Here is a 23,725-nt window from a genome sequence, read left to right on the forward strand (position 1 = left end):
ATGACTCTTTCCACCCTGCCCCATCCTACCCCAAATGAATTTTCCTTTACACCAAAGAAACTGACCAAGTCTAATTAATTATGCAATATTTCAGGGATGTATGCTTCATCATTTGTTCTCCAAAACCAAAACTGGCCATTGCAATTAATCCAAATGCCTCTGATTTATAGTGTATCACTTAGATGACTAGTCTTCTTGTATCTTGTTCTCTAATTCTATCTTCTCATTCTGTATCAGTTCATAAAGGTATAATGCCTATAGTCACAGCCTGTGACTATATGAAACACAGGGATGAGTTTCTAATTATGATGACCTTGTAAAGTGTGATGATGAAAAGTCTCCTATTGACCACTAAGGCAGAAGAACTGAATATCCTTTTTGTCCACCCATTCTCTTGATTTCCAGTTGTGGAGAATATGGATAGTTTCTGACCTCATCTAGAGAACTGAAGGAGGCAGGGAATGGGAAGGGAGGTAATTGTCCTATCTTTCACCTCCAACTCCATGTCTCTCTGAGGACATGGCCACCTCTGACTTACTTGTGTTTGTCCTCTCTCTAGATTAGTATCTCATGATGATTATGTCCAGGACTGGTAGTAACCTTGTGAGTTTTGGAAGGTCTAAAGGTGTGGGAGGTCATGGGATGAATCAGCTACAGCATTTGTGAAGCACATTGACTGATAGCATCAGGAGTAGAGAGACATACCAAGTGTAGATAGATGTAGAAAGACTCATGGAAGACTTCAAAAGGGGAACTAGTCCCCAGAGCCCAAGAAAGGAGAAGGGTACTAGTACTTTAGTACTAGTAATACTAAAGGTTGTTAGTTAAACCATTGTCCTCTAGGTTCCCTTCATGTGTGATTAAAATTGTACTAAAAGGACCAAAATTGCTAGCCTTTTTCAGGTCCATTCATGGTGAAACTAGTTCAGGTCAATTTTGTTGTTGTTCAGTTGTATTCAGACTTTTCCAACTCTTTTTGACTCCTTTTGGGAATTTTCTTGGCTATTAGAAAGGTTTGCCATTTCCTTCTCCAGCTGATTTTATAGATAAGGAAACTGAGGCAAACAGGATTAATTGACTTGCCCAAGATCATACAGCCAGAAAGTTTCTGAGGTCACATTTGAACTCAGGTCTTCCTGATTTCAGACCTAGTATCTCATCCACTGTGACCCTTAAGGTCAAGTAGATAGTTCTAATAAATGGAATAATTAAAAATTCTTTCATAGTTTTAGACTAATAATAGATGTATTAAATTATATTTTCTAATAACATTTCTAGAAAAAATGATTAAATTTATTATTTTTTATAAAATAGAATGTCTTTAAATCTATTAACTTAATAATCAATTTGAAATTTTTGTTTTCCAGTCTTTAAAATTTCCAAAACTTTTATGATGAATTTGATTAACTTTTGATTAATTTGATTAACTTTCTGAATGCTGATCTTATTACAATGCTGTTGAAAGTAATAATAATTCAAAAAAGTCAGTCATTAAAGCAAGGTCTTGGGAAAAAAAGTAATGTAAAATAACCTTTTTGGTAAATCAGTAGGAGAAAAATACATGAATGCCATAAAGCAGAACAGTTCATAAACTACATGATAAACTTGTCTCAATCCTCTTGATCAATTTTAACAAGTTCAATTTCTTTAGTTTCTAGCTTGATTTGATTTTTAACAAATTGCTATTAAATAGAATAAATTTTATTCAGAAATACTTTTAAACGCTTCATTAGTTTTATTTCAGATGTTGAATTGTCAAGTGATAATTATACTTACTTTAAGTGGTGTCAAGTAATTTTAGTTGAATTCTCTAGGGAATTTTGTTGCCACTCCAAACTTTCTTCCCAGTACTGTATTAACACTATCAAACAAAATGCAATTTAGTTGGAATTCAGACATTTCTTATTAAAGATACAATCAGTTAAAGTAGGCAATAATGTATTGAGAATACTATCTGCTTGGGTAGACACTAATTCTTTTAAATTGATAAGTAACATTTCTGGTGAAGGAACTGATTGAATTTCATATTGACAATGTTTAACAACTGGATTGCAAAATTCCAAAAAAATTGACCATTGGCTTTGCAGAATTTATACTATTGCAACAGACTTTTAATTGATAACTCTGGTTCAAGTCTTTCCTTATTCTAATCTGTCAACTACATAACTCCTACAGTGATCTCCCTAAAGAGGGGGCAGTTAGATGGCCCTGGAGTCTAGAGGGCCTGAGTTTAAATTCAACCTCAGAAACTTAATAATTTCCTAGCTTGTAACCTTAGGCAAGTCACTTAACCCCATTGCTTTAAAGAAATAAATTTAAAAAAAAAAGAGTTGATCTGATCATGTCACCTCATAATCCATACATGATATGGAGAGAATAAATGATACCTAGAGTTTGACTTTAATATGTGATTTTCAACATTATGTTGAAAACTCTTTGCACGTAGTTGGAAAAAATAAATAAATTTTTAAAAGAAAGAAAAAGAAATAAAATGGGTCCCCCCCCAATTGGGGAGTGAGACTTGAAATCCAAAACAAAAAACAGAAATATTCACCCGTTTATTTGTTCTTTCAGCCTGTGAACAATTATGCATAATTGGAAACTCATAAAGCACTATTTATACAGTGATATAGTGGTCACAGTTAGAAGGCAGGGTCTTCAGTAAGTGGGAAATCTTCAGTATTTGTCCATCAAAGAAGTTTCCAGATGAGTTATGTCCAAGTAGGGTAGAAGGTTTATTACCAACAATTTCATTAACACCATTAACTTCCAAGATGCCGTCTTTCAAGTCAGAAAGGTTATCTTTATGTGAAAAGTAAATTTTCAACTTGGGTTACAGAAATACAATTTAAAATATATGCATATTAGGGGTGGCTAAGTGGTGCAGTGGATAGAACGCCGGCCCTGGAGTCAGAAGTGCCTGAGTTCAAATATGATCTCAGACACTTAGTAATTACCTAGCTGTGTGGCCTTGGGCAAGCCTCTTAACCCCATTGCCTCGCAAAAGCCTAAAAATAAAATAAAATATATGCCTATTTATGGATAAAGTTCATTGTGCACTATGGGTATATATATATGTATATATATGTACATATATTAAATTGCATGTATGCATGTGCAAATAAAGACAAAATACATATATAAGTTGTTCAGAAGGAATACAATGTTTTAGAAAGGTTTTAGTAGAGGGGTGGGTCAGGAAAAAAACCAGTTGCAGAGGGTAGAATTTGGATGCTGCCTTCCCAGTAGGCTGTAAGCTCCCTGAAAGCAGGATCCCGTTTTGGGATTCTTTCTCTCTCCGGCGCACAGCACAGTACCCGGCCCATGACAAGCGGTTTATAAATACTCGAGTTCTGGCCCTGACTATACAACAAGATAAGAGATAATGAGGACGTGGAGACTGAAAGGAGAACGCTTGTTTGCGAAATAATAGGTTAATGTATTTGTTGGCGTTGGCAAGCTAGAGAGTTGAACTTGGCCCACGGGGGCATTGCCAGGATTGCCTTTTTTTTCAGTCTCTCTTGAAATGGAGCTTCAGTCAGCATCTGTTTCTCCCTCACTAGTGGCGCCTTATCAGAGTCCGAAAGTTTCGCCCTGGGACACTCTCTTGGGACGCCTCTGCCATTCCCGCCGCAGAGTCTCACGGAGCCGAAAAGACTCTTTCCGGGCAAAACTGGCGCCCCGGTGCCCTCTGAGCGGCTCCGCCCATCGCGGCCAATCGGGCCTGGCAGGAGCGGGTCGCGGCGCGGGGCAGGAGTGGCGCCAAGGAGCGATCGCGCCGAGGGCAAGCCGGCTCCGTGTGGCCCCGCCCACACCGCCGTCCTGGCCTATAGCGTCGGGCGGAGCGGGCCCCGCCCCCTCCACCTCGCCGTTCCCGCCTATAGCGTCGGGGGGCGGGGCGGGGCGGGGCGGGGCTCGGCGGAGGAAGGCCGCGCCCGGCTGTGGTGCCGCCACTCGCCGCCCGTTACTCGCCCAGGTAGGCACCGCACCGGCGAGGGGCTCTTGCAGCCCCGCGCGCGCCTCGGAGCCCTTGCCCCGCCGTAGGGCTGCCCGGGGCGCCGCGTCCCGTGGCCTCCACGCGCTCCTGCCCCCCGGGAGGTCTCCGCGGGACCCCAAGTGGTTGGCAGCGGAGCAGCGCTGACGGACGCCCCGCCCGGAGGAGGGCGCCCCCAGCGTGGCGCCGGCGGGCCTGCCGCACCTGTCTGGGGCAAGTTCAAAGCCGCGTGTCACCTGCGACCGTGAACTTGGTGGATTTGCGGTTACTGTTCCTAGGGATCCTATACTTGGCCAGAACATGTGCTTCGTTTGTTCTGAGAATTGGCTTCACCAAAGAGACAGACAGGCGACCCTCCCCCGGGGGCCCTTGGATGGGTTAGAAGGTTCAGGAGGTGGCCGAGGAGGGAGGGCCTGGCGCTTCCTTGCACATCTGCCACGGGTGGGACTGGAAACGCAAGTTCGGGGGTCTCCGGAGCCTGGCACCCGATGGCCGGATCAGGAGCGCACCCCATATGGGACCCAGCTCACTAGGCCCAAGATCCCACGTGCCCAGGAGGGCCTCTTCAAAGGGGGGCCATGAGAGTGTTGGGGGGTGTGTGGGAGGGGCCAACAGAAAGTGGGAGGGAGCTTTTAGAGGAGTGGGTTTCCTACTAACTCAACAAGTGTGGCTGCTAGTCCGGGAGTGCCCTTTTGGGTTGGAAGGAGAGGCAGGTTCCAGATCTGCTTCTGGATCCACCCCTGGAGACTGGCCGCCTTCTTCTGGGAGTAGATAGAGAAGGTGGAAGGGACTCGGATCGTTTACATCAGTTCACTCCTTTTATAGGTAAAGAAACTGAGGTTACACAGAGTGACGCCTGATGTTTGCGAACTCCAAATCCCTGTGCTTTCCTTGAATGAATGAATGGATGGATGGATGATTTCTTTCCAAAATCAGTGCTTTGTCTGCTTCTACCCAGTTGTGATTCTTCCTGATTGAGTTTGCCTTTCTCCTTCCTCTCTGTTGAATTGTAAATTGAGTTTAACCCCTGACCTTTTGAGTTTTCACTTTTCTAGGGTAATTTTTCCTCTCTGGGAACTCACTATAGAAGTAACTCAAGGCAAAGTATTTCACTGAATTTTTTTTTTTAGTTTTTGTAAGGCAGGTGGGGTCAAGTGGCTTGCCCAAGGCCACACCACTAGGTAATTATTAAGTGTCTGAGGTCAGATTTGAACTCAGGTACTCCTGACTCCAGGGCCGGTGCTCTATCCACTGCCCCACATAGCCACCCCTCACTTAATTCTTGTAAAAGTGACCAAATGTTCACCTTCTAGCTGCAACTCTGTCTTGAGGCCCTAGTCTTAACTTTTTATTTCAGGAGATGAAGCTAAGATTTGTGTTTCAAGCAGGTAGCAGAGAGCCAAACAGTCCATCCCATAAATCCCGTCTAACAGATATCTCAAGTCTTTGTATTTTCTTTGAATGGAGGAAGATGTGAATATATTATCAGATAATTAGAATGCCTGGGGCTAGACATTATTAAGTCCTGGAACCAACTTGAAAAGATAGCTTCACTAAATTAAGTTGATTCCCTTCTTCGATCCTTGCACATTGATAATTGCTCCAAAGTGTTGAATCTTAAAAATTTGCCCAGGATAAATGGCCCGCCCCCCCAAAAAACCTACCTTCTCTTTTGGGAACATGGACTATATTTAACTCTTTCTACTTATAAGAAATACTTTTATCAATGGAAAGTAATACATCTCTTACTAGAATGTTGTTAGACTTTATTTAAGTTGATTAACAATGACTTTGGGCAAGTCATTTATCCTAGACAAATTCTTTAAGAAAGGAATAGGCTCTCTTGTGCTCTCAATACCTACTATTGTCTTCCATTAATCGTTCTGTGAATATAGTATTTTCCTCATCCAGTGAAACTGATAAAATATTTTTAGTCATGAAATCAAAAGACTTATTGTCCAAGAGAGAAATAAATAGCCCTATGCAAGTGAGTTAGGAAATAGGCTATTGGAACAAATGTCCTTTAAAATGACACTACCATTTGGTAGAGGGCATTTGCCAAATGGACTTTAATTATTTGGTGACTGAGAAATGCTGCTTTTTGCAAGTTAATGTGTTGCTTTTTTTTTTTTAACCAGTAGTTAATGTTTAAACATAAATTTTAAACATTCTGAGATTGGAGTGTTTTCAGCCACCAAAAGAGGAAAGCTTTGGTAGGTCTGTAATCTTCACATGAATTTGATTTGCGGAATATATATGTGCTAGCAGAAATGAAGCTTCTTGGGTTGCAATGCCCATGCTTGAGCAGCAAGCTCAGAGTTGCTGCAAATAAATTGGGCATAGAACCAACAACGATATAATTCCAAGCTTGCCTTCTCTTTCTGGAACATGGACTATATTTAGCTCTTTCTACTTGTAAGAAATAACTTTTATCAATGGAAAGTAATACATCTGTTACTGGAATATTGTTAGACTTTATTTAAGTTGATTAATAATTACTTAAGATTTGTATTTTTCTAGGATGGTTCAGTTTTTAAAGCTGCCACTAAGAAGTCAGGCCTACATAAGGTCAGCTTTGGTTAGGGATTGCTCTATTTGATTTATTGTTACTTCAGAAAATAAGACGCGAAATTAAATAATAAACCTTGATATTTATTAGGCTTTTCTTTCCAAGCAAATGGTCACAGGTCAGAGATTTGAAATAAAGAACTCTAGAAAGAATATATCCCAAACTCTTCATTTTACAGATGAGGAAAATTGAGATCCAGAGATATAATGACTTACTTAAAGGGGTGGTTAGGTGATTTAGTGGATGTAGCCGGACCTGGAGGCGGAGATAGGTCAAATCCAGCTTCAAGTACTTATTTGCCTTGGCAGGATGCTTAAACTCTGTTTACCTTAGTTTCCTCCTTTGGTGGTGATAATAATACCTACCTCCCTAGTCTGGTGTGAGGATCAACTGAGATAATATATAATTATTAAGCACTTGGCACTTAATACGCAGTAAATATTATATAAATGTTAGCTATTATTATTCAGGGTTACACAACACCACAGAAATTGCAGATTTGGGGTGCCCAAAGGTCCACTTAACACCTCTTATATAATTTCAGCAAATAAGCTGTTCTTTGAGTTGAAAGTGATTCGAAATTCCTTGCAAAAATTATTTTGTGGAAAAAAGTGCTGCCAAGGGCTGTTTTTAAAAACAACACATAAAGCTTATACTGCATTAGTAGACATTAGTAGACAAGTTAATTCCTGGAATCTTTACACCTGCTGAAAAAAATATTTATAATAAAAAATCCTATGTAAAGATATACTCTGAAGATTTCCAGGTCATAGGTTGACCAGATATCTATCTAAAGATTATTTTGACTGAGATAGGAATGATAGAAAGCAGAGTGCCTGCATTCAAACTGTATCTCTATTGCTTCTTTATCTGTATTGACTCTGGGCAAGTTATTTTACTTTTTGGGCCTCAATACTGTATATCATCTGTATGTCATCTGTAAAATCAAGGATTCAAACTTTATAAAGAGCCTCTAAGCCTTCCTAATTGTTTAAATCAATAATACTATGATGGATTGGAGTGGGAAAGGGAATAGCTTCATGAATAACTTTTAGGATGTAATAATAGTCATTTTCAGTTACATCTCTCTACTTAGTAGAGGGCATTTCCCAAATGGACTTTAATTCATTGATGACTGGGAAATGATGTTTTTGCAAGTTAATATGTTGCTTTTTTTTAACCTTGATTAGTTAATGGGGTTTTTTTTTCTGTTTTTGTTTTTTTAGATTTTTCAAGGCAATGGGGTTAAGTGGCTTGCCTAAGGCCACTCGGCTAGGTAATTATTAAATGTCTGAGGCTAGATTTGAACTCAGGTACTCCTGACTCCAAGGCCAGTTCTCTATCCACTGTGCCACCTAGTCGCCCCAGATTGGTTAATGTTTAAACATAAAATTTTACATTCTGGGATTGGAGTGTTTTCAGCCACATAAGAGGAAAGCTTTGGTGGATCTTAATCTTCAGATGAATTTGATTTGCAGAATGTATTTGTGGTAGCAGATATGAAGCTTTCCCCATGAATGGGTTGCCATTTCCTTCTCCAGTTCATTTTACAGATCAGGGAGATGATGCCATAACAAGCACATGAATTAGATTTGAGTGAAGAGGTGGTGTGCTATGTCACCAGCCTCACTTTCTCCTCCAGCGGCCAGATGTGAATCTGGATGACTGGAGATGGCCCTGGATGTGAGGCAATCAGTGTTAGGTGATTTGCCCAGGGTCACATAACTCACAAGTATCTGAGGCTGGATTTGAATTCTAGTCCTCCTGACTCCAAGGCTAGTGCTCCATCTACTGCACCACCTAGTGTCCCTTTTTATAGAGGAGAAAACCAAGGCAAACAGGGTTTGGTAACTTGCCCAGGATCACACAGTTAAATGTCTGAGGTTGGATTTTAACTCAGATTAGGCCGGACTGTGACCTCAGAGCCTGCCCCCAATAGTCTAGGCAGATGATGATAGGAACAAAAAAGTGGAAGCAAATAAATGACAGAGATATTGTGGATATATAATTTGGGGAGAAGAAAGGTCTGAAGTAGGTCACTGCTTCCTGCCTTCAAGCCCCATTTTCTTCCCCCCTACACACAATGGAGACTGGGACCCTGAGGACCCTGTATCATGATTTTTTTTCTCACTTTTTGGAGAAGATAGAATATGTATGTAGAAACCAATAATATAAGGTCACCATTATACCTCAGGCCCTGGTCACCACTGTTGTTTTTGCTTCTAATCCCTTCTTTGGCAGAAGGTCCTAGACCTTGCCCTAGTCTCTTTAGACCTTACCCATCATCAGTAAAAAGACGGGGAGATGAGTCCCTGGAGTTGCACACATTTGAGAAGGATTAACAGAACTTTCTATGAGGCTGGGCCCATGAACAGAGTCAAAGCCACCTCTTTGTAGAAATCAGAAATGGCCAGCCATTAAACTTCAGTTAGAATCATTTATGAAGGCTTAGAAAGGAAATGAGAACATAAGGTAGTTTAGTTTTTCTAGATCTTAGTAGGTTGGAGAGGGCAATTGGAGGAATATTTTCATCTAGAAGCTCTAAAACCAACTAGAAACTCATTAGTACAGTCTCAGACAAAGGGGCTTCATCTGCCAGTTACTCCATTATATAAATATATATATATATTTTTCATCATTTTTCTCTTTTTTGGTGTTTCTGTTTGTTGTTTTGAAGGTTATTTGGGTATCCTGGCTCCCTTCTTTTTTTTTTTCAGAGCATGAAATTGTTTTTATTGTTTTGAGTTTTCTTTTCCATTTCATGTTGGATAACATTCTATTTATCTTGTTTCCTTGGGACTGGTGGTTCCATCATTTGAGTCATCATCTCTAGAAAGATATACCTTGCTCTTCCCAACCTGGCCCCAGTTTACCTCTCAACCCTGGTCAAGATTGCTGTTGCCTTCCCTACCATTTTGGTTTAGGCCAATTAATTATTATTTGTCCACACACTCCATATCTCCTATTTTTGTATCTTTGTTCTAGCAGTCTCATCCCTAGAATGCCCTCCCTCTCTCCCAGAAACCCTTTCTTCCTTCAAGACTCAACCTTCTACATGTTATGCCTTTTCCCCAAAATTAGTATCACCCAAAAAAATGTCATTTATAGTACACTAAGAAGATTAATTGGTACTTACTGTCTCCTCCAATGGAAAAATAGTAATGCTAGCTAACATTTAAAGATGCATCATTTTTCCATTTTGTTGTAAATTTTTCACAAACATGTTCTCAGTACATGATGAGCACTTAAAGGTTTGTTGGCTTGATTTAACTTGACTAATCTTGAGAAAGAGGAGAGGATAGAAAGGATCAAACATTTAGTTACTATGTGCTAGATCCTTTACAAATATCTCGTTTTGATCCCTAAAACTCTGGGAGGTAGGTACTCTTATTATCTTCACTTTACATTTCAGGAAACTGAGGCAGAGGTTAAGTGATTTGCCCAATTATACAACTAGTAAGTCTCATTTATTTTATTTAAGTTTAGATTTGAACTCATCTTCTTACTCTCAAATCTAGGGCTCTCTTTCCACTAAACCACTTAGCTGCCTTGAGGAGAACTGGTTTGGTTTTTGTCTTTGGTTATGATGTGGCACCAGTCGCTCACACTACTACTGACTGATTGATTTGATTAATGGGAAAACAAATTCTGTTCCCTTTACACACAGTAACATCTCACAATATAATGTAAAAAGTTCAAAAATAGGTATCATTGTCCTTCCCAATATTATAATGGCCATTTAAATAATACTTGTTGCTGGCAAGTCATCCTTTAGCTTATGGAAGAATCTTACTGGTACACTGTAGTTTCCAAAGTTTAACCATGGGATTTAGAGCTGAAGGGTACCTTAGGAACTTCCTTCATTCCTAATTTGAAGGCACTAAAGCCCACTGGAGTTAAGATGTTTTCACAGTTGCTTCCTCTCTTACTTAAAGTTTTTAACCCAATATAAAGTAATATTAACAAAAAAAAAATGGGACCAGGGGCAGCTAGGTGGTGCAGTGGATAGAGCACCAGCCCTGGAGTCAGGAGGACCTGAGTTCAAACCCGGCATCAGACACTTAATAATTACCTAGCTGTGTGACTTTGGATAAGTCACTTAACACCATTGCCTTGCCAAAAAAAAAATGGGACCAGTTCTACTGCTTTAATTTCAAGGGTCTCTTGGGTGAAAGTTGGACAAATTTCCTGTTGGTATCCATCTTATTTCTCTTCTGAGAAAACAGACTTGGGGCAAATGGTTCTCACCTGGGTTGAAACAGTCTTAGGGCATCACCATTTAGAAAGAATCATCCAATGTCAAGGAGCTCCTAAGTTGAAATTAAGCAAGTTGCATCTCCGTGGTCCTTCCACTAGCAAGTATATGTCACCTGGAGGCTTGTCTCAAACTTAATTACATGATAACAAATCTTCGAATATGCTGAGAGAACCCTACAAGGCAACAGCCCCTAAATTAAACCTTTAGGTGTCCCCTAAGACTGTCTTTTGAAGCCTGATGAAATACTTCAGCTAGACATGACACAATAGCATCTTAAGATCATTCTTTCTTTTTTTTTGAAGTGTTCAAAGGCCTCTTTAAAAAAAAAATAAAACCATGATCTCACTAAAGGATTTAGATATCTTTTCCAAAGGAATTTTGAATCAAATGACTGATTAACTGGCTTGATTCTGTGGGTCTGATGTTTTCCTACGATAGACACCAATTTCAGAATTCAGCATGAAATAGCTAAAATGAAACAAAAATAAACTACTAATAACAAGAATTTATGCTGAGCTACAAGGTTCAGAAAGCTGTTTTGCCTGTTTTCTTGTTTGGATCTTCCCAAGAACCCCAGGGTGGTGATAATTTTGTCCCGTTTTATAGATGAGGTAAGCTGAGGGGGAGAGAGGGATAAAGTCTTGCACCTAGAATATGATTTCATCTCTTCCTGATCCTAAGCCCATGAGGGCTTTGGCCACAGAGGCCCTTAAGCGGTGAGAATTCTCTTTCACAGAATTTTGAGATTTGGAAGGAACCTCAATAGCCTGGCTCCCTTCTAATCTTATTAGGGGTGGCTAGGTGGTGCAGTGGATAAAACACCAGCCCTGAAGTCAGGAGTACCTGGGTTCAAATCTGGTCTCAGACACTTAATAATTACCTAGCTGTGTGGCCTTGGGCAAGCCACTTAACCCCGTTTGCCTTGCAAAAAAAACCCCTAAAAACTAATCTTTTTTTTTTGCTTTTGCAAGTATGCTATATAGTTTTATTAATTCCTGTTAAGCTAAAATGCCATTAAAAATACAAAAGGGTCAGACACAAAATGGTCCAATCTTTATACACTATTTACACATTCATTATAGACCAGAGCAATAAAAGCTTTCCGAACATTGGCAATGAAAGCTGAAAAATTGTTAGTCTTCCTTACTTTCTCTTGATATTCTGCCAAGCATTCCAGATGAGGAGCACTATCTAATATTTCATAATCCCCTTCTTCATTTAGGCACAGGGAAAAGGTAAATGGTTTCTCAGGAGTTTTAGGGTCAATTCTTCAGAATATAAATTGAAGTTTCTCACCAGAAATTTTTCGAATTTCTAGTCCAAGTCGATCTTTATACATATCATAAGATTTCTGCAACATTTCCAACTTCTCCTCATTGGCTTTGTTAACAGTGGAAATAATTTCTTTTTTTCTTATCCAGTGATTCCTTAAGATCTTTTATACTTTTTGTCAGTTTTTCCATTTCCCATTCCTTGTCTTGTATACTGCTCACCAGTTTTGATAAGTTATCTTGTTTCTCTTGAATAAGTTTATTTTGAATATGGATCTTATTTCTGAATTCCAGAAAAGCCTCAACCAATTCGATCCTCTTCTTTTATCTTTGTGGATAATTTTTCTGTCAATGTATCAATGGAGCTTTTATAGGTATCTCCCATCCCTACCACTTGACTATAGTGTTCATTGAATGTAATATTTTGAAATCTGTTCCAAAAGTCATTTATGCTTTTATTAAATAAGTCCAATTCCTCTTCTGTCTTTATGTGAGACATCATTCCTCGGCGGTGAAGGCGGCCTCCCACCTCTGCCTCCAGACCCTGAAACTCCCTCCCTTGGCCGGGCAGCGGCTAAACCAGAAACTCTAAAAAACTAATCTTATTACCTTTCCTGAAAAGCCCCAATTAGAGTTTACTGTTGGATTTTTTTTTTAGCAGTATGCTTTATGGTAGCAGTGAAATTCATTATATAATTTATATAGATCTAATATTTGCCTGTCCTGTGATTTGAGGCCATTGTTTTTCTTTTATACATTTAAATTTTTTTTCTTCAGTTAATGAACATTGATAAACATTAACTCATATGTGGGAAAAAAAACAAAGAGAATGAAATCATGAAACTCAGTTATGTGTAGCTTTTTTCTTTATAAAATATAAATTAAATTTAACTTAATTGTACCTTCACTGTCCTTCCTGTCTCTACTCTTTTATGAACTTCCTCCAGCTCTCTTCTTTGTATTTTTATAGTTCCACTGATGCTGTCTCACACTGTATCAGTTTAAGTCTTCCCAGGTTTTCTATGCATATGTTATTCCTTTTGTCATTTCCTGTGGCCCAATGATGTTTAATGACAGTCATACTTAATTTATTGTCATTCCCCTCTATATTTGTTGTTGTTGTTTCCAACATGTCCAATTCTCTTGATCCCATTTTGGGATTTCCTGCCATTTCCTTTTACAATTCATTTTACAGATAAGAAAGCCCAGGAAAACAGGGTTTGGCAACTTGCCTAGGGTCATACAGCTATTAGGTGTCTGGGGCCAGATTTAAACTCATGCCTTCCCATCTATACTTTTCATAATAATGTTTTAGTAATTTCTCTTACCTCATCTTGTAATTATCAAATATTCATTTTTTTTTAATGTACATTGAATTCCTTACTCTGGTTGATCAGTCAGTTTCTCTCTTGTTTATTTACTATTAAGTAGTTTTTAGAATTTTCACTTTATATTTTGAAATCTGATAGGGAAAGGCCCAAGTCCACAGTTTTGGGTTGATTTTTTTTTTTAGCATGCTCCTTCTTCATATTCTTGCCTATCTGTTTTTCCTTATACATTTTATTGTAGTTTTGTGTAAAACCTTTCAATTAATTAAGGAAGTATTGACATCTTAATATCTGCTTGATCTAACCTTGTATGTCCTCTTGTTTTTTCAATTCTTCATTAATTCTGTCAGAATCATTTAAAAAGTCTTTAAAATAGATCTCTGTGTCTTGGTAAGTTTAAGTCCAAATATTTGTTAAAATTATTATAAATGACCCTTCTCTTTTTATCAGTTTCTTATTTATAATGCTAGTACACTGAAATTCAGGTGGTTTCTATGGGTTTGGGAAAATTTTACTAATTCCTTTCTCAGTAGTAATTTTGAATATCAGGTAAGAAGATCTTTTCAGGTAGATAGATGTCATGAAATTAATATTCTTATGGGAATATAAAGTTACCCTATCCATAGAATTATTCCAGATCATTTAACTTAACAAATGCATGAGTCCCAAAAGTCTTAGTGCAGTTTCATCACCTCCCTGATGTCATGATCTTCTTTGAGAATGAAGGACAAACATCGCCATCATTATTATCATCATCATCTAACATGTTAATAATAATAATAATAAATATAAGCCCTCAAAGAGCCTAATTTTAATTGAGAAAAGGAAAAGTTAATTAGTCCTATTATATATAGAAATTTAGAGAAGGGAATGTATGATCCTTGGGCTTGGAGGGGTGAGATGGAATTTCAAGGATGTATAGCATTGGGTAAGATGGTTAGCTATGTCTTTTTGGAAGCTCAATCCCAGTTTATTAGCTGTTGATTGTGATATAATCCTTTGGAGTCTGAATTTCCTAGAATTGCTCATCTCATAGGATTATTGAAAAGAAAAGGCTCATATTTTATTTGGGAACTATTAATATTATTATTAACCTGTAGCTTGTTTAATAACTTCCTTTTGTGTTTGAGGTTCATTTTAAGAACAGTAGGCAAGCATTTTTGAAATAAGTACATATTTTCATTCAGCAGGTTTTTTTTTTTCATTCAACATGTTTGTAATAAAGGAAATATAAAGGGCCAGGAAGTATTTTCATTATCTTTTATTTTGAAGATTTGCAAATTCTTTGTTGTTGTTTTTTGACTCCCCTATTCTCCTCCCCTGCCCCTTATGATTTTAGGAATCTTTAGACCAGAAGTATGGCATCAACAGTCAATGGAGAGAACCATGTTAATCTCTTTGAAGCCCAGAAAAATATGCTGACACAGCCACTGAAAGACAGCGATATAGAGGTGAGAGATCAGATTGTTATACTAGAGAACATGTATGTATAAGAATATACTTATTCTTATCATTGTTAACCAGGGAACAATAACTTGTAATTTTAATTCTTTGTGAAATTTTGATTTTTGGTGAAAACTCAAATAAAATAATTTTTGTAAAGCATTTGCAAATCTCAGTATACTATATAAATGTTAGCTACCTTTTTACTAATATAATTGCTTTCCTTATTATTATTTTGGAACTTTTGCTTAAAGACAGATTTTTTTTTAAGATTTAAAAGACAAACCTATAAATGATACCTAGGCCAGAAGTATGTGAATACAGCAGGTTGTTGAAGAAAAAATATTAATACTAAAACTGTACTTTGAGATTTGGGCTCAATTTAGCATCGTACCTAAATTATCCAAAAAGTTGAGCAGCACCAGATCTGGAAGTCTAGGGAAAATGACTATATAAAATAGCTTACATTTATATGGTGATTTACATATCTTATTTTTATCCTTACAACAATCTTGTGAGACTAGGTCCTATCATTATTTTGCCCATTTCACAGATGAGTAACCTAAGGCTGAAAGAAAATAACTTATCCAATAAGATGACTTGCCAAAGGTGGTCTCCCAAATAGAAAATGTGTGAGGCAGGATTTAAACTGAGATCTTGCTGACTTCTTAGTCCTTATATACTTTATATTGGGCTGCTGACTAGCTGCTTCTAGATTACAGAATCATAAAATGTTTGGGCTTAGAATAAATCTTAGCGATTACCTAGTCTAAACTCTTTAACAGATGAGGAAATAGCCTCAGAGAGCATAAGGACTTGCCAAATGTTACATGAGTAAGTAACAATAGCCCCTAGATAGAATTTCAGCTGCTTATTTTCCACTGTGTATGTTTTTTCCCTTTATAATCAAAGGATTCCTCTCATATCAAAATAGCCCCAGAAAGAGTAAAGGACTTGCCAAATGTTACATGAGTAAGAAACAGTAGCCCCCCTACATTAGAATTTGAGCTGCCTATTTCCCACTGTGTATGTTTTTTCCCTTTATAATCAAAAGATTCCTCTCATATCAAATGTATATGTCCTTTAAAGTTCAGGATCCTGAAAGACTATAATTTAGAATTAGTTTCATCACAATGATATATTAAATATAAAAATGTTGTGTTTATAAGTAATGTGTATAATATGTAAGTGAAATGTCAAATAATATCTATTAAATATAAATTAAATACAAATTAATAAATAATGATGATTATAATCTTATTTTATTTTTCTCCCTCAGCTCATTTTCTAAGCCATTGATTCTTTCTTAGGTAATAACAATAAGTGAAATTCAAATCTTTCCCTTTAATTGGTATTCATATGACTAGTCACTGGAACCCTAAAATGGGACCTACAGAAAGTAGGACCTACTTTCTTAATTCTTTTACTCTTTTAAAAAAATCTTTAATAAAAAACTTTAATATTTTTGTCTTTGTTTAATATCCTATAAATATTTTAAGTAGATAAAGTTGAACCATTAACTTAATACCTATAAAAATATTTTAAAAGTTCATATACTTATTGAGTCTAGTATTTAAAGAAAATAATGATTTTAGATAATTAGGTAAAAATTGCAAGAACTTGTTAACATATTTTAAAATTTTGCTATATAGTTTTATGTAGAGATATCTCATAGCTATCTATTTTTTTGAATTTTTTTTACTTTTTCCAATTACATACAAAGATAAATTCTTTAACCCTTAGGATGATGTTGCTTTGGGGGCAGCTAGGTGGTGCAGTAGATAGAGCACTGGCCCTGGAGTCAGGAGTACCTGAATTCAAATCCGGCCTCAGACACTTAATTATTACCTAGTTGTGTGGCCTTGGGCAAGCCACTTGACCCCATTTGCCTTGCAAAAACCTAAAAAAAAAATGATGTTGCTTTGGTGAAAACAGACTTGTAGATTGGAAAATTTGACTTTTATAATGATTTATCTTACTCTCATTAGGTATATACAATCATTAAGAAGGAAAATAATCGCCAAAAGACTGGGTTGGAACTGATTGCTTCAGAGAATTTTGCAAGCCGAGCAGTTCTGGAAGCCTTGGGTTCTTGCTTGAATAATAAGTATTCAGAAGGATTCCCTGGCCAGAGGTATGTGAACAGATCATGTTGTTGAAGAAAAAAAAAACAATGGTAAAACTATACTTTGAATTTAGGCTTAACTTGACATTTTTCTATATCCAAGTCCCTTCTAGCTTGAAGAGAGAGATATCCAATGTATCATAGCCTTCTCTTCCCTCTGACATGACTTTGTTCTAAGATTTCAAGTAATATTTGTAGGAATCTTGAACAGGGTATAAATATCTTAATATAGTTTGGTTTAACATACCAGAAAGTTGAGCAATCTAGACACTATCCCATTCTTCAGGAGTTAAAGAAAGATACTTCCTCCTTTCCAATGATATCTTAATCTTTTCCTTAACTGGAAAATAGAGACAATGATGTGAATCAGATCAGAGTTAGCTATTTAAGGTACTAAACTTATCCTATTGTCTTAGGAAAAATCTTTTTATTCTAAGGGACTTTTCCAAGGATTTTAGAAATGACTTTAGAGGAACATATGATTTCTTCATATTCCTAAAGAAACTAAAAAATGGTGTTTTTTTTTTAATAAACTCCCCTGGAGTTTACTCCTGAGAAGGAAATTTGAAAATTTGAATTCTTGTAGAATCAATACAAATGAAAAAATTTCCCGAGTAAGCCCTCCAAGCCTTTTACTAGGCTATGGTTCATCCCACTCTTGCTTTCAGAAGTTAAGCCTTTACTACCACTCTATATTCTGGTTGGCCTGCTAAGAGTGAATTTTAAGATTTCAAGTCGTTTTTACTGTAATTTCTGTGACTTCCAGAATGATAGAAGTCAGTTAGGGGGACAAGTCCTGATTTGTTGTAATTGCTGTACAGAGTGAGTTATTATTAAGGCAAAACTCCTAGGAAAGTACTATCTGGGTAATTGACTTGATGTGAGTTAGAGAAAAATGAACCTTTAATGATAGGCATTGGGTTTTTTTTTAGTTTTTTGGGGGTTTTTTTGCAAGGCAAACGGGGTTAAGTGGCTTGCCCAAGGCCACACAGCTGGTAATTATTAAGTCTCTGAGCCCGGATTTGAACCCAGGTACTCCTGACTCCAGGGTCGGTGCTTTATCCACTACACCACCTAGCCACCCCGATAGGCATTATTTTTACAGCACTTAACATTCAGTGGTTTTCTTATCCACTCCAAATTTAGTTCTTTTTTCTGGAGATTGCTGCCCATTAGGAAACAGAATCTAGTTATTGATAACACATTAGCAACACAGAAGTAATCATTTCATTTTACAGATGAGAAAATTGAGGGTCAGTCATTTCAGATTTAACCTTAGGTGGCCTAGCTAATCAGTAACCAACTTGGGAGTTGAACTCAGGTCTTCCCTTTATGCCAGTACCACCATTCTGCTTCCAGTATTCAAATGGGCATAGAATTGGAAACTCTCCCCTTGAAAGAGTCTTGGTCTTTTTATTCCTTCCTTCTCAGGTCCCCATGCTTGAATTCACTAACCATCTGTGCACTCTGGACTCACTCAAGCCCTGGGGTGTTTATAAATCTCTTCCTAATTATCCTTTAGGTATTATGGTGGCACTGAATTTGTGGATGAATTGGAGATTCTGTGTCAGAAGAGGGCTCTACAAGTCTATGGCCTGGACCCACAAAGCTGGGGGGTCAATGTTCAGCCATACTCAGGTAACTACCATGTCTATGTAGTTCTTTCAACTCAGAACTATAAGGACTTAACATCCTCCATGCTCTAAGGAAGGACCTTGAAATGCCAATGTGAGACTGGCTCTTGATGCACCATTGAAATAGGTGCAGCCCCTTTCTCCCCCATATTCAGCATATATCCCATACCAAACCCATTATTTACTCATGCCCCTTGATTACCAAGGACTTCCTAAGCTTGTCCTCCCCTGGCCTTGCCCTGACTGTACTTTATCTCTCAAAACCTTCCTTGTTTATCTCTCCAAGCAAGCTCCTCATTTATCCCAGTGGGATCTGATGACTAATTCAAACTCAGGTGTTATTAACCAGTCGGTTAATGTGTTATCCCTCACGAGGGTATTTGCATTTTAACTATGAATAAAGTTAATGAATTTTTAAATGATGGAATTTCAGCTAGATTTGCTTGAGATATTTTGGAGTGAGGTGGGGGAAGGATGGTTTCCTGGTCTTCCTAAAATGATACCATTGGCACAACCTAAAGAAGTAAGGCCCTCCTTGCCCTCTGTCACCCTGGGATGAGAAAGTTGGTGCTGAATTTCTGGGAAGCTGCTACCCAGATTGAAAATTCAAGAAAGGTTTGAACCTGGGCACTCTGACATAAGTCATAAGTCATTTACTCTCTATTCTAGGATCTCCTGCAAATTTTGCAGTGTATACAGCCCTTGTGGAACCACATGGGAGGATTATGGGTCTAGACCTGCCTGATGGGGGTCACCTCACCCATGGATTCATGACAGATAAGAAGAAAGTCTCTGCCACCTCCATGTTTTTTGAATCCATGCCATATAAGGTAAGGGAAGGAGGGTTTGTTTTTCTAGTAAGAGTTTCTTCTGGGGGTGGCTAGGTGGCCCAGTGGATAGAGCATCGTCCCTAGAGTCAGGAGTATCTGAGTTCAAATCTGGCCTCAGACACTTAATAATTACCTAGCTGTGTGGCCTTGGTAAGCCACTTAACCCCATTGCTTTGCAAAAACCTAAAAAAAAAAAGTTTCTTCTGAAACCTCTAAAATATAATGGAAGTATGGGTATGCCCATCAGTCACTGAAGACAGTTTTGTTTTGTGGCTGTTTCTCATTCTGGTTTACATTTCAGAAGAGGAGGTGTTATAAAGACCTACAATGTTGTATCTTCCTTTGAATCCTTAATTATAAATTTCCAATAGCATTTAAAGAGACAAGTGAAACCTTTGCACCTACAGTAGAAATTTCATATTATACTAAATCTCTAAGACGGATTCTGGTTTAGCAGTTCTGTTATTCTACATGGGTGATGCTTTTGTTGGTCCTGAAAAAAGTCAACTGAAGATAAAGAGAACTTCTAACTAGAGTTTTAAGTTCTGTTGACTTATAAACTTCATGATTATGAAGTCCCTGTTGTCACCATTGGAGTATCTTATTTTGGTCTAAATTTGATCTGATGTGATTCTTTTGACTAATTCATAGCCAGGGATGCAGCACTAGAAACATTTTGCTTTGTTTTTGGCTGATAATTTTTTGTGGTATTAAGAAACAACCAGTATTCTCTTGTGGCCAGTCCACTGCATAGAAGGTAACTATTTTAATAAACTGGTTTGACTTTTGTATAAATCTTGATTTGCCTGGTCATTTCTTTCTTATGTCCTAAGTCTCATTATCAGTCACCTTAATTTTTCTTTTGGGACAGGAGAAGAAAATATGGTTATATTTGTTTGAATAGAGAGGTATCCCTTGATTTGTGCAGAGGGATGAATCTCATTAGCAATAGCAACAGTAGAATTGTTATCTCTTCATTTCCTTCCATGCTGCAATAATTTTGGACTTCTTCTACTGCTATCATTACCTTCCTCCCCGTCCCCACCTTTGAGATTTCTTCCCCTATTAGATGGTAAACTCCTGGAGGATAGGGACTGGCTTTTTCATATTTGAATCTTCAGCATTTAGCACAGTGCCTTAAAGTAGGCACTTAATAAATATTTATTGACTATTAACTATTGTGGGATAAGTCTAAGGGGGAAAGAGGAGCTTTTTGTTTAACATGATCTTACTACTCTCCTTTCACAGGTAAATCCAAATACTGGCTATATTGACTATGACAAACTAGAAGAAAATGCCCGACTCTTCCACCCAAAGTTGATCATTGCAGGTAATTAGCAGAAGGAAAAACCATCTTACCTTTCTATAGAGCCATATGACATGATCTTCTGTCAGATTCAAGCTTCTCCAGTCCCATTTAACTGCAGAGACCTTTCCTTTTTTTCACTGAGCCCCTTTTAATCTGAGCATAATCTTGACTTTGTCATGGAACTATTTCTTCAGAAATCTAGAAGAATTTGGAGCCCAGAGACCCATTGGGTTAAACCCTGGAAAGATTTTTATGACTGAGATAAAACATGTCATTGCTTCCCATCAGGAGCAGCTTGGTGAATGAAGGATGGGAGCTGCTCTGAGGCTACTTTTAGTAATGGGAGATTATTGGAAGTCTAAGTATATAGTAATGAGGCAGTACTATTCTCACTGCTTTTCCCAGTCTTCCTTAGTCTTCATGCCTTCCCTTTATTGATTATTTCCAGTTTATAGCATATTTATCCTGTTTGTACATAGTTATTGGCTTATTGTCTTCTTGATTAGACCATGATCTCCTTCGGATCTCGAACTTTCTATTACCTTTCTTTGTGGAGCGTCTATTGTTCTATTGTTTCTGTCCTTCAGTCCTTTCAGTCATTTCTGATTCTTTGTGACCCCCTTGGGGTTTTCTTGGTAAAGATAACTAGACCCTCTATTTGTTGTTTCCTTCTCCAGCTTGACATATTTGGAAATGCAGAAACTGAGACAAACAAATAAGTGAATGACTTGCTAGCTCACACAACTAGTAAGAGTCTGAGACCAAATTTAAACTCAGGAACAGTACCCCTCCTGATTCCAGACCCATTGCTCTATACACTGCACTACCTAACTGTCTCTATCTGTAGATACAGTAAGGTCTTTTTTTTATGTTTTTGCAAGGCAAATTGGGTTAAGTGACTTACCCATGGCCACACAGCTAGGTAATTATTAAGTGTCTGAGGCCAGATTTGAACTCAGGTACTCCTGACTCCAGGGCCGGTGCTCTATCCTCTGCACCACCTAGCTGCCCCTATAGCAAGGTCTTAATAAATGCTTGTTATCTTCAGATCATAGCAAATATTGGACATTGCCTGTAAAAATCAGTTCAAGTCAACTTATATTTAATAAACCTCTACTCTTTACAGGACAAAAATGAAATATTCTTTTTCCTTAAGGAGATTACATTCTACTTGTGAATAAAACTTAGAAGGATTAGTATATATATATAAAATAAAATGAAGTAATTTAAAGGAGGGAATATAGATCAGGAAGTGGTACCTGGGCTATGTTTTGAAGGAATCCAGGGATTCTGAGAGACAGTTAGACATGGAAGGCTACTTCCACAAGCACAGAGGTTGGAGATAGAATACTATGTTCTGGGAGCTGGTAGGTCATTTTGACTGGGGAATAGATTGAATAATGGGTAATATTGTGAAATAAGAATGGAATAGGTAAGCATCATAATGTGGGGAACTTAAATAACAAGTTGAGAGTTTCATAGTTTATTCAATAATCAATAGGAACCAGGGGCAGCTAGGTGGTGTAGTGGATAGAGCACCGGCCCTGGAGTCAGGAGTACCTGGGTTCAAATCTGGTCTCAGACACTTAATAATTACCTAGCTGTGTGGCCTTAGGCAAGCCACTTAACCCCATTTGCCTTACAAAAAAACCTAAAAAAAAAATAAACAATAGGAACCACTAGAGATTTTTGAGTGGTAAGGTGACCTGGTTTATATTTGTCTTATAGAAATATCAGTTTTGCAACTGTAAATATTAGAGAAGAGAGGCTGCAAGGAGCAGACTCACTGCACTGGCTTGGTTGAGAGGAGATGAGAATCTGAACTAGTGTAGAGGCAGTATAAAATGGGAAATGGGAACAGATGTAATGTTGGAGGTGATAAGACTTGCTAACTAGAGATGGGAGAGGAGAGCAATGATTGAGACAAGGTTAAGCAAGGTTGAGGTTGCCATCCTTGGTGTCTGAAAATTGGCAGTACTCTAACAGAAAAGGGGAAATTTAGAAGAGGGAGAACTTTGGAAGAAAACATGAATTTAAGTCTGAGATGTCTGTAACATATCCAGCATTGAGAGAGAGAAATTAGGCTTGAGATGTTGATTTGAGAGGCATCTGCATAGAATTGTAATGGTATCCATCAGAACTGATGAAATAGCCAAGAGGGACTGTAAAGAGTGAGGAAGAGAGGGTCTGGTCAGAGCCTTGAGGAATTCTCAAACTTTTAAACTAGAAAAGTATGACAGTCTAGCAAAGGATACTTAGAAGAAAAGGGTAGGAGCCCATCCAAGAGAGAGCAACATCAGAAGCCAAGCAAGCAGAAAGTATTCAGGAGGAAAAACTTAACTGACATTATCCAAAATTGTTGAGAGGTCAAGTAAGACCTTTGGATTATCATTGGGTCAGAAGCCAGGGAAGGGGTCAGAAATTAATTGGAGGGATAAATGACATAGCTGTAGACAAACTCTTTTCAGAAATTTGGCTATGAAAGGGAAAAAAGTAAGAGGATAATAGGCAAGAAAGATCAAGATCTAGATGGCCAGGAAGGATCCAAGGGATAAGGAAAGATTGAAGGTGTGTGAGAGAGAAAGAATCAAGGTGGCAAACCTGGAGGAGATAGAAGATAGGATTAAGACGAGATAAAGCAGATTAGAGTAGGAACAACAAGTGATTGATGGTGGTAAGTTTGAGTGATGAATAGGTATAAAGTCCTAGATTATGATGGCTTTGATTTTCTCAGTAAAGTAGGAGAGGAGAGAGGAAGGGGGCTTGAGGAGATGTTTGGAACAGCTGCTGTTCTGAGAGCAATAGAGTCAACCATAAAACGATTTTTATGCAGAGTTGGGATCAGATCATTAAGATAAGATAGCACTGGGGCAGCTATGCAGTGCAGTAGATAGAGGACTTTCCCTGGAGTCAGGAAGACCTGAATTTAAATCTGGCCTCAGACATTTAATACTTAGGTGTGTG

The 23,725-nt window shown here is 37.9% G+C and overlaps 1 protein-coding gene and 1 pseudogene across 3 annotated transcripts in view; one reads left to right on the forward strand and one right to left on the reverse strand.

Annotated features, from left to right (window-relative positions):
• The first annotated feature begins 3,895 nt into the window (after positions 1 to 3,895).
• Positions 3,896 to 23,725, forward strand: part of SHMT1 (serine hydroxymethyltransferase 1) — a 30,322-nt gene continuing 10,492 nt past the window's right edge. The window contains exons 1-6 of one of the 3 annotated variants that reach the window (XM_074207657.1): positions 3,896 to 3,976; positions 14,760 to 14,871; positions 16,852 to 16,997; positions 18,511 to 18,626; positions 19,292 to 19,452; positions 20,701 to 20,782. In XM_074207657.1, the coding sequence (XP_074063758.1) occupies positions 14,779 to 14,871; positions 16,852 to 16,997; positions 18,511 to 18,626; positions 19,292 to 19,452; positions 20,701 to 20,782 (598 nt within the window). In that variant the 5' untranslated portion in view covers positions 3,896 to 3,976; positions 14,760 to 14,778. Of the gene's footprint in view, positions 3,977 to 4,113; positions 4,208 to 4,647; positions 4,820 to 14,759; positions 14,872 to 16,851; positions 16,998 to 18,510; positions 18,627 to 19,291; positions 19,453 to 20,700; positions 20,783 to 23,725 lie in introns of those variants that run through there. The other 2 variants (XM_074207659.1, XM_074207658.1) reach the window with 2 other exon arrangements.
• Positions 11,357 to 13,806, reverse strand: LOC141502748 (kinetochore protein Spc25-like; annotated as a pseudogene).

The sequence above is a fragment of the Macrotis lagotis genome, chromosome X (assembly GCF_037893015.1).
Source record: "Macrotis lagotis isolate mMagLag1 chromosome X, bilby.v1.9.chrom.fasta, whole genome shotgun sequence".
In the NCBI taxonomy this organism is placed as follows: domain Eukaryota; kingdom Metazoa; phylum Chordata; class Mammalia; order Peramelemorphia; family Peramelidae; genus Macrotis; species Macrotis lagotis.